This window comes from Fusarium sambucinum, chromosome I (assembly GCF_050947815.1).
Source record: "Fusarium sambucinum isolate potato_lamoka chromosome I, whole genome shotgun sequence".
Taxonomy (NCBI): domain Eukaryota; kingdom Fungi; phylum Ascomycota; class Sordariomycetes; order Hypocreales; family Nectriaceae; genus Fusarium; species Fusarium sambucinum.
Window position 1 is genome coordinate 5757359 of NC_139294.1, and position 10850 is coordinate 5768208.

Below are 10850 nucleotides of genomic sequence, written 5' to 3' on the forward strand. Positions count from 1 at the left end.
CTTTCATATCCCGAGCCGATCTTTCCATTTTATATCTTTTAACTATAAACCAGGGGCTGGGCTGATTCCAACCGACGCGTACATGTCGTTACTAGCGGCCGCGAGCCATCACGTTGCCATGGAGTCTACTATCAAACCAATGTAAGAACGGTACAAACAGGACCGGTTTCATGGCAGTTACGTTACCGTTGAATGGAAGACCACTAGACCATTCCACCAGTGGAGGAAATTATTCTCATTAACCAGCCCGTTGTGCTGTCGGAAATCTCTTCAAAGTAAACTGACTTCGAACCCCTCAACTTTTGATGCGTTGTCAACTTGTTGGCTCATCCCATATCAACCAACCTGGCGGTTAAAGCGGCCCACCATATTAAATACTCTATTCTGTTAGACTAAATACCACCATACGTTCATAGCACCTGGATAGGTAGGTAGGTGCCTCATCACTTTTATCTTGAAAGTCAACACGTATCGTTATGCAGACAGTGTAACACGGATTGCACCAGCAACCGCCCCGTGCCCATTATATTGTCCGTCTGGTGGCTAACAATGCACTATACTATCTATGCGATACCCGTTCCGAGTCTTACGATTGGCCATATCCCATCGAATCCATGACTTTCGTCCCATCTCCTGTCGCGGTAATAAGATCCAGGGATCACCTTAACGATCTCGTCTCCCAACGTACGGATACCTGAGACCAACTTGTCACAGTGGCTTCAGTTGCCACTCTGGTTGCAAGTCATCTAACCATCCTTGACTCCTCCCTCCATCGAGACCCGCGGGATGGCACCATCTCGCGACATCAGAGGTAAAAGGTGGAAACTCCTACGTGACCGGCATGGTTTCTGCCTGTCTTCCGTCCGTGTTTGGTCTGTCATTTGACTCTCAGCAGGCAAATCGCGGGGGCTAAACTCACCTCGGCGGCTTGGCCACGGTTTGTTTCAGACCCCAGTCGTAATTCCAATGGCACCTTGAGACTTTGTGCTTTTTATCGTTTACGTCTGTGATATAGATAGTTGGTTGCCAATGAGCTGTCATTCTTTTTCCTTTTCGCTTTGCCCCTATTACGGTATATCATACGCAGCAAAACTCTTCCTCGTGATTATCACCTTAACAAGCTGATTCTACTGCCAAGGAAACCTTATCCGTACCAATCAAGACATCAACATGAACATGAGCACATGGGCGCCTGTCTAAGACATCTTCCCCCCGTAGGAAAGCCAATGCCGGTACATATGCAATGTTCATCACCAAATAACATGAACCAGCAGTCGATGTTGAACCAATCCCATTCGTCAGTCACATTGAGAGCTCCGTTAACCGTTATCAGTCATTGCCGATGACTAGGTCAGGGGTAAACGGAATATGGACATTCTGAGACTCAAAGAACTATACTGGTATTATGACAGTTCAACAAGTCCGCGGATATCCAGGTATAACTACTACAAAGTTACTGAAATATTTTCACCTCTTCAATGAATGTCGCGGTCAAGTTTTTTCCTCCTTCGGACAAGGCCAGGGTCTTGCATATCCACTTTCAAATCAGCGAGGTTGGTGATCCCTTGACTTATCCTGGCGGTCAAGGTCAGTCTCTGGTATTGTTCAAGCTCAATGATGTGACGGCGACCTCGACAAGGGTTTGCATGTTTGTATTCAGGAACGGACATTACGATGTGAAACCTAACTTGCCCCATTGATCTATTGAACACCAAGACTACTCTGGTGATGACTGGGTATAATCATCCGAAGGGGGTTTTTACTCGATTTGTCTTGTAAATAGTCCGGCGGCACAAAAACCTTGCTGATATCAGTTAGTCAACAGACCTCGTTAAATTTCAAACTTTGAACACGATGTTACTGTTGACCGTGACATGTAAGCGAGGTCTCCATTATTACCCTAGTATACCATTAGGCCTACTGCAAGGCGCGGAATGAGGGCATTCCTATCCATATCTTCAGCTAGAGCCTTACCCAGTGTAGACTATTCGAAGAGACGATGTGACATTGTGCGGCTTTTATGGTCAGTATACATGGTAGATCGACGTTCCATTATATTAGTATTGCGTGTGTTGTTAGGAAACTTGACTTTCATGATGTTTATCTTTGCATCCCAAGGACCGCGTAGTCTTGGCAGAAGCATCGGTATAGTATCCGAATTTGACCTTAGTTGGCGATTCTCCTAAGATAGAACGTTGTTAGGGCGATTCCTTCCTTCACTCAAAATAGTTGCGAACAAATGTGAGGTATGTATAAGCGATAGTATTAGAGCCAGCTGGACTATTTTGACAGCGGCCCTTGTCATACTAATAGCTGATATACCGAGCATACATATGTTTTGATCCACTTGCTCGGCTTTGAAACAATGCTAGTCTAGTGACTGACCTTGAATGTTTATCACTACCTCGAATATGACATGCTTATATGCATGGTCTTCATGGCATGGATTGCAGAACCCCATGGTGATACAGTACAAGTGATATGCATGTTTGCAAGCTCTATAGTCACAAACAAGAGCACGGTTTCTTGCCTCGGACGAAATTCTCAGCCCAAATTATCTCGCATTAGCGTTAGCCATGCGTTCATGTATGGCGTCTTAGTTTCGCTTGCTCAATGACGCACCGGAGTCTGGACCATGATGACCGATTCGTGATTGCCCAGGACCTTTCATGTTGTGCCTTCACCATAAGAACATTGAACGAACTTATTTGTATCACGTTATTTAATTAGAACATTTTAGCAAGAGGCTTATCGTCAGTAATACAGATACAGAGTTTGAAGGGAGATAAAACAAAACCAGCTGGAATGTATCATTCCTGATGATTCAACTTACCCGGTACCTCCCACGTGACTCGGCGTTTTTCGTGTTCATGCGAACAAAGGTCGTCGCGTCACATCGCGCAAGAGGACCTTGTTAAACTGCCCCGCCATCAATTACGAAGACTTCGACCACCATTCAATCTTTGCCGGCGCAAGTGTCGCAAATGTAATACAATGGCGAACGACGTGATTGATCTTATATCATCGAGTCCGCCGAGCCATTGCATTCCACCGCCGTCTGCCCAACTACCCCAACTCGATAATGCCACTCAAGAGAATGGACAGCAACAGAGTATCAATGCGACAAAGTCGGATGCGGTGGCGCGCGTGCCCTTGTCTAGTCAACTCTTCCTGTCCGATGACTTCGACACAACGATAGATCTTGATGAACCCATTTTGGTCGGTGAAAATCCAAACAAGAGGCGGCGTTTGTCGCCTCCTCCAGCACAACCACCTCTTAAGCGAATATCTCCGACATCTGAATCCCAGTCGATCTTACCACCAGTGCGCCCGAACCCAAACGGCCGACTTCAAGTGGTTGAAGATCCTATTCAGCTTACCAGTTCTCCTGGTTTGATCTCGCCTGGTCAGATGAGACCTTCCGCTGCCGTATCCGCAAACCCTACAAAGCAGATAATTGAGGCCGAAGACTCAGACCCATTTGCAAGTTCACCCGTGGTAGCACGGCGCTCGCCACCAAAGCCAGTATCAAAGGCAATATCGAAGACAGTTGCAAGACCCATCGAGTCGTCCGATCCTTTCGCCAGCTCTCCCCAGCCAGCACCGACAACATCAAAAGAACCCGATATCATCATAACTTCTCCACCTGCACCAGCAACTAAACAGCTGCCCAAAAAGAATGCGACGTGGGATCCCATATCTAGCTCGGCCCCCGAGGCCTTCTCCTTCGATTCGTCACCGCCAGGAAAGAAACGAGCCGTCATTAAGATTGACGATGATTCGAACGACGAGAATGGCTCCGAAGACGAACTGCCGGACATTGCGGCATTCGATGTAACAAAAATGCGACGTCGATCGCAGCTCCAGCGCTCACAAAGCGAGGTCTTGTCATCCAAGTCCCGAGCGAAACCGACAACCTCGAACAAACCATCAGCAGTCGATCGGGCAAGAGAAAAGGAAGCAAAGGCAGCAGCTAAAGAAATTGAGAAGGAAACAAAACGACGTGAGAAACAGGAAGTAAAGGAAGCCAAGATCCGAGAGAAGCAACGCAATGCAGCACTGGCCGAGGTCAACAAGTTGCGAACAGACAAGAAGATTTCGACGCCAGAAATGATGGTCGACATCCCTTCAAGTCTAAACTCTGCGGTCACAACTGCGCTCCAGACAATGCTGGAACCCTTTGATGTGCAGTACACAACTTGGGACAGCCCGGTCGAGAATGTCATCAAGTGGCGTAGAAAGGTCCGCAGTCGGTATAATGATGACATTGGCCTCTGGGAGCCAATACCCCTTCGCCTTGAAGACGAGAAGCACGCACTTGTTGTCATGCATACCGATGATTTTGTAAAGCTTGCAATAGACGACAACGTGTCTTCTAATGTTGAGCAGGTGCGGAAGCATTTCGCAGAGCATCGTATTCTTTACCTTATTGAAGGACTCGGACCTTGGATACGCAAGAACCGAAATCTTCGCAATCGACAATTTGCTTCTAATGTACGCGCCCAGGAAGCCACAGCTTCTTCAAACCGCCGAAACAAACCTGCTCAAGAATACATACCTGAAGAGAAGATTGAGGATGCGCTTTTGCAATTGCAGGTCATGCACGAGGTTCTGATCCACCACACCATAACACCAATGGAGACTGCTGAGCAGATCCTCACTTTTACCCAGCACATCTCGACAATTCCTTATCGAAAGCAACGAGACCAAGCAACACTTGGAGCAGGATTCTGCATGGAAAGCGGGCAGGTCAAAACAGGCGAGGATACAAAAGACACTTATGTTCGTATGCTGCAGGAGATCGTGAGGGTCACAGCACCAATTGCACATGGGGTGGCTAAGGAGTTCGACACCGTCAGCGAATTAGTTCGGGGTTTTGAGACGACTGGGCCAATGCGATTAGAAGGTGTAAGGAAATTGGCTAACAAAGACGGTGCCTATTCGGACCGCACAGTTGGGCCGGCCGTAAGCAGACGCATGTACAAAGTATTCACTGGAGTGGACGAGACAAGCACAGATGTTTAATGTTTAGAATAGGATGTATTATATTTAATGATTCTAGAAGGCCAACATATTATTGTAGCAGTAGCAAGAAACCTATTGAGTTCAATGTTAGCTAGTGTTACCAAAAAGTAATGGCGACAAAAGATGATTTGTGAACAAGCTGTCAGACAGCGGTTGGACAAAAGTTTTTCCACATTGTGTATTTCGGTACAGGTCTGTGTATAATGCTTCTTCATCATAAAGCTTGGGGATGTGTTGTAGTGATTTGAGAAAATTTGTAACGTACCATTTATCGTGAGACGATGTTCTCATCTTCAAGTTTGCGCTTTCGCGAGACAGGCTTGAAGAACGAGTCCATCGTCTTTTGTTTGGCGTCGAACTTGGCGCTGCCAATTCCGCCTCGGGTCTTTTTCAGACCTTTGAGGTGTTCGACGCTGTTGATTTTCACGACGCGCATCTGCACATTTTGATCTGTGTCAGATTCGTCGACCGTGATACATGCCTCCACATATCCGGTGTTGCTCCAGGTGGGTCGGACAGAAGCAGATTCTGCCCGGCCTTCTGGTGCGGCATCGGGTTCAACCGACGTGGAAGAAATCCTGTCGCGGAGGGCTTTGTAAAGGGTCCCGAGGATGATGCCGTGAGCGACGATGCAGACGGTCGAGTCTTCGTGTAGTCGAGGCAAATGCTCGTCCAGAAAGACATCAATCCTCATTCTCATCGCCTGCGGCGTCTCAGAACCCTCATGCTTTGTCGCCGACCCAAACTTGGTGCCCTCGCCCGTACCAAAGTCCTTCTCCCTCAGCTCCGGCACCTGGACCAATTTCAGATCCTTTGCGCATTTCTGCGAATCGAGGATAGCCTGAGCGGTATAGACCGCACGGCCGAGGTTTGAAGAGAAGATGCGATCAATGGTGACGTGCCCAGCAAGGTGTGATGCTAGCTTTTGAGCTTGCATAACGCCATGAGCAGTCAAGGCAGAGTCGCGCGAGCCAGCATAGAGGTTTGCGACGTTGTCGACTGTCTCTCCATGCCGAATGAGGAAGAGACGCATCGTTGCATCGTTCAGGAAGGCCACGCCAGAAGCAAGCTGGTCATGGTTGTTTGTTGAAGGATGGGAATCATTGAAGCTTGTGGAAAAAAAAAGTCAGAAATTTGTAGTCGGGAATTTTAATGATGACTCAGCACACGTGAACTAAACCACAATCGGATTCTTCACAAACTCCCCACCTCATTTCAGAGCTCATCATCATTGGCCTAACTTGTTCGTGAAATTCATAAAACTAACTTAACTCCTAGCTAAAAATCATTTTACAAAATAAAATCCCCATTAAATGATGATACCCTTCAATTAATCATGCTCCTTCGATTATTTCTTTCCAGTGACAGTGCCGACGACGTCACCAAGACCAAGGCTTCCGAGGATCTTCTTGAGACCAAGACCGCCGAGAAGACCGTCAAGGAGGCCACCAAGACCAAGACCGTTCAGCTAGGAATGTTGTTAGCAAGATGAAAGAATAGAATGGACGAATGAAACTTACAAGAGGTCCAAGAATGGGGCCGAGAAGCTTGCCAACAAGGCCAAGAACACCGCTGAGCAGGAGACCGACAGCAGCGACAATCTGGAAGAGAGGCTCGGCAAGGAGACCCCAGAGAGGGTTGATCTCCTTCTTAGCGTGGGGCATACCCTCGAGCTTGCGCTTGCTCTCATCGATACAGGTTTGGATCTCAGTAGAGAGCTCCTTGAGAACGTTGGCGAGGTGAGCTTCCTCAGGAGTAGCCTCACCAGCAGCAGTCTTCTGCTTAGCATTGCGACCAATGCGACCATCAGGGTCAAGACCGCGGATGATGCCGTTGCACTCGGTAAGAAGCTTACCGCCATCCTCGATCAGAGGCTTGACCTGTCGGACAAGTTCCTCCTCGTCACGTTCCTCAGGCTTCTGAGCCTCAGCAGCGCTGATCTTGTCGTTGATGGACTTGCAGATGGGTCGGAGTCGCTCCAGAGTCTGCTCAATCTGGTAGGAGAGCTGCTGAGCAAGCTTCTTGTTCTTCTCAGCCTCATCCTGCTCAGCCTTGATATCAGCCTCGGCCTGCTCGCGCTTGATGCGCTCCTCCTCGGTCTCACCCTCAGGCTCGGGTGCCTCTTCAGGCTCCTCCTCCTTGGGAATGTCCTCAAGAAGAGAGACGTGACCAACGACGCTGCCCTTCTGGTTAAAGACATCGCCGTCCTCATCAACCTCCTTGCCCTGGCAGTCGAGAATCTCACCGCTGGTGAGTTTGCCAATGATGTTACCGTCAGCGTCAACAACGTTGCCCTCACGGTTCACCTTGCGGCCAGCAAGAGGGTTGTGTGACTTCTCCTTCTCAGGCTCCTCCCAGCGCTCGGCCTTGCCAATAACATTGCCATTGGAGTCGACAATCTCGCCGTCATTATCGACAGAGCGTCCGACGAGAGCCTTAGCATCTCCAATAACAAGTCGGCCAACAGTCTCGCCAGCTTGGTTGACAACCTTACCATCCTTGGCGACGGTGCAGCTCTTGAGCTCGGCGAAAGGACCATCCTTCTTGCCACCGCGCTCGCCCTCAGAGACAAGCTCGGCCTTGCCGATGATGTCTCCTGACTCACTTCGGATGTTTCCATCGCGGTCAGACATGCGTCCGACAAGCTTCTGGGCATCACCCTCAATGACGCGACCGTAGATCTCGCCAGACTCGCTGACGAGGTTTCCAGCCTTGTTGACACGCTTGCCAGCAAGAGCAGAGTTGTCGACGGGCTTCTCCTCCTCAGCCTCGGGAGCTTCCCAGCGCTTGGCCTTACCGACGGCGTTACCGCGGCGGTCGAGAATGTCACCATCCTCATCGACCTTGCTGCCCTTGAGCTCCTTGGGGTTACCCTCGATAACCTCGCCAACCTGCTCGCCTTGGTACATGACACGTCCATCAGACTCGACGGTGGCATCTGGGAAGTTCTCGAAGGGAGCTGAGGACTTCTCCTCACGTTCGGAGGCAGAGACAGGCTCGCCCTTGCCAATGACCTCTCCAGAGTCGTTCCAGATATCACCGTTCTCGTCGGAACGCTTGCCGAGAAGCTCCTTCAGATCACCCTCAACAACCTTTCCGACAACGTTGCCGTTGGAATCAACAAGCTTGCCGACCTTGTTAACCTTGCTGCCCTTGAGAGAGGATCGATCCTTTTTCTGGACACGATCCCACTCCTCGAGGGGATCAGCCTGGCCGACGACGTTGCCATCTCTCCAGATCTTGCCGTTCTCGTCAGACTTGAGGCCAACGAGCTGCTTGACCTCACCCTCAATGACCTTGCCGATGGTATCTCCCTTATCGTTGGTGAGACCTCCCTCCTTGTCGACAACAGCTCCCTTGAGAATGGATCGATCCTTCTTCTGGACACGTTCCCATTCAGCCAGAGGCTCAGACTGGCCAACAACCTTGCCGTCTCTCCAGATCTTGCCGTTCTCGTCAGACTTGAGGCCAACGAGCTGCTTGATCTCACCCTCAGTGACCTTGCCGATGGTGTCTCCATTATCGTTAGTGAGACCACCCTCCTTGTCGACAACAGCCCCCTTGAGGATAGAGAAGTCCTTCTGCTCGCCGCGCTCCCACTCGGGAAGAGGCTCGGCCTTACCAGCAGCCTTGCCAGTCTTGTCCCAGATGACACCTTGATCGTCAGAGGAGAGACCGATAAGTTGCTTGATCTCACCCTCAACAACCTTTCCGAAGAGGTGACCCTTCTCGTTGACGAGGTTACCGTTCTTGTCGACAGTCATGCCCTTCAGGATGCTGTAATCCTTCTGCTCACCACGCTCCCACTCAGGGAGGGGCTCGGCCTTGCCGACTTGCTTGCCAGTGCGGTCCCAAATGACACCCTGGTCATCAGAAGAAAGACCGACGAGCTGCTTGATCTCGCCCTCAATGACACGTCCGATGAGGTGGCCCTTGTCGTTTACAAGGTTACCCTCCTTGTTGACGGTAGTGCCCTTGAGAACAGAAAAGTCCTTCTGCTCGCGGTCCCACTCGGGGATAGGCTCAGCCTTGCCAAGCTGCTTGCCAGTCTTATCCCAGATCTGACCTTGGTCGTCACAGCTGAGGCCGATAAGCTGCTTGAGCTCACCTTCGACAATCTTGCCGATCTTGTCACCCTTGTCGTTGACGAGGTTGCCCTCCTTATCGACAGTGGTGCCCTTGAGGACGGAGAAGTCGAGAGGCTCCTTGGCAGCGTCCTCAGCTTCAGCGGTCTTCTCATCGACAGCATCTTCACCTTCCGCAGCCTTATCCTTGGCCTCATCGGCGACGTCGCCAGCGACTTGCTCGCCCTCTGGAGCCTTGCTTTGGGCATCCTCAGGGAGCTCCTCGGCGGCCTTCTCACCCTCGTCAAGCTTGTCCTGAGCAGCATCTTCGCCCTCTGGAACCTTGCTTTGGGCATCCTCGGGGAGATCTTCAGCGGCTTTCTCACCCTCAGCAGTCTTGCTCTTGGCGTCCTCAGGGACCTCCTCAGGAACATCCTCAGCAACCTTGTCGGCTTCCGAAACCTTGTCCTGAGCAGCGTCCTCGCCCTGGGCGGCCTTGCTCTGGACCTCGTCGGTGACACCTGCAGCATCCTCTCCGGGAGCAACAGATTTCAGATCATCACCAGGTGCCTTGGACTTGTCGTCATCTGCAGGAGTTTCACCGCTGGGGACCTCGTCGACAGGAGCTTCGGATTTGGAAACATCGGCTTCAGGCACCTCAGACTTGGAAACGTCACCCTCAGGAACCTCAGACTTGGAAACGTCACCCTCAGGAACCTCAGACTTGGAAGCCTCGTCCTTAGCAACATCAGTCTTCTCCTGAAGCTTGTCCTCGACATCCTCGGGCTTGGGGACATCTTGCTCGTCGACCTTGGAGGTAACGTCCTCCTTGGCCTCTTCGGGGATGTCCTTGGCCTCCTCAGAAGCGTCCTTGGTAGCTTCCTTAGCTTCTTCGGACTCGGGAGCAACCTCCTTGAGCTTGTCGTCGGCATCGGCCGGTGCCTCTCGATCCTCAAGAGTGATGTTGTCCTTTTGCTCTGTCGTCTCGTCCTTGACATCAGATGCTTCGTCCTTGACATCGGGTGCGTTGTCATTAACATCGGATGCCTCGTCCTTAACATCAGGCGTCTCTGCCTTGACTTCGGGGGCCTTGGGGGTCTCTGCGGGTGTCTTGGTGTCGGTGGCTTGGGATGTAGCTTCTGACTTGGCGCCAGCGTCGTCCGTCACGTCGCCAACAGTGTCCGTAGCACCCTTGGCCGTGTCACCGACGGCATCGGTAGCACCTTTGGTTGTTTCGCCGACAGTGTCCGTGGCACTCTTGGCTGTGTCGCCAACAGCGCTGGTAACGCTGCCGACAGCGTCTCCCAAACCGCCAGACTTCTTGTCCTTGGTCTGGGTTGTGTATTCGCTCTTCTCCTCGTCGTGGGAGTCCTCTCCCTCTTCAGGCTTTCCTTGTCCTATTGGCAGTGTCTTGCCTAGAACATCGCCTGAAGAGTCGACAACTTCGCCAGCGGTGTTGACGGTGTTGCCTACGAGGTCCTTGAGGTTATCGGTGTCAGCGACTTTGCCGACAGTCTTGCCAGCATCGTCGAGGATATCACCAGCATCATTCACAACACCACTCCTAGGGACTGATTGGTCATAGTTGACTGCAATGGGGACGATAAGCGCCAAACTTCGTTGGGGACTGCCAAACGCACCAGAGGATTGCTGCTCGTTGGAAGCAGTATCTTTTGTTGTGTCTTGGACCTGAGAGGAAAGATCTTTGGTCTCAGACATGATGATGGCGATGGTATGTTGAGTTGATTGTCTTCTTCTTCA

At 50.9% G+C, this 10850-nt stretch overlaps 3 protein-coding genes across 3 annotated transcripts; 1 reads left to right on the forward strand and 2 right to left on the reverse strand.

The window, feature by feature from the left end:
* Positions 1-2994: 2994 nt before the first annotated feature.
* FSST1_004551 (uncharacterized protein) lies at positions 2995-5025 on the forward strand (the record flags this gene model as incomplete). Its single annotated transcript, XM_083230737.1, has 1 exon — positions 2995-5025. The coding sequence occupies one exon, from the start codon at positions 2995-2997 to the stop codon at positions 5023-5025; it is 2031 nt and encodes a 676-aa protein (XP_083087981.1).
* Positions 5026-5293: 268 nt separating this feature from the next.
* FSST1_004552 (histidine phosphatase family protein) lies at positions 5294-6058 on the reverse strand (the record flags this gene model as incomplete). The annotated part of the gene is made up of 1 exon (XM_083230738.1): positions 5294-6058. The coding sequence occupies one exon, from the start codon at positions 6056-6058 to the stop codon at positions 5294-5296; it is 765 nt and encodes a 254-aa protein (XP_083087982.1).
* Positions 6059-6373: 315 nt separating this feature from the next.
* On the reverse strand, positions 6374-10808 carry FSST1_004553 (DUF3659 domain-containing protein; the record flags this gene model as incomplete). Its single annotated transcript, XM_083230739.1, has 2 exons — positions 6374-6493; positions 6546-10808. The coding sequence occupies 2 exons, from the start codon at positions 10806-10808 to the stop codon at positions 6374-6376; spliced, it is 4383 nt and encodes a 1460-aa protein (XP_083087983.1).
* Positions 10809-10850: the final 42 nt, after the last annotated feature.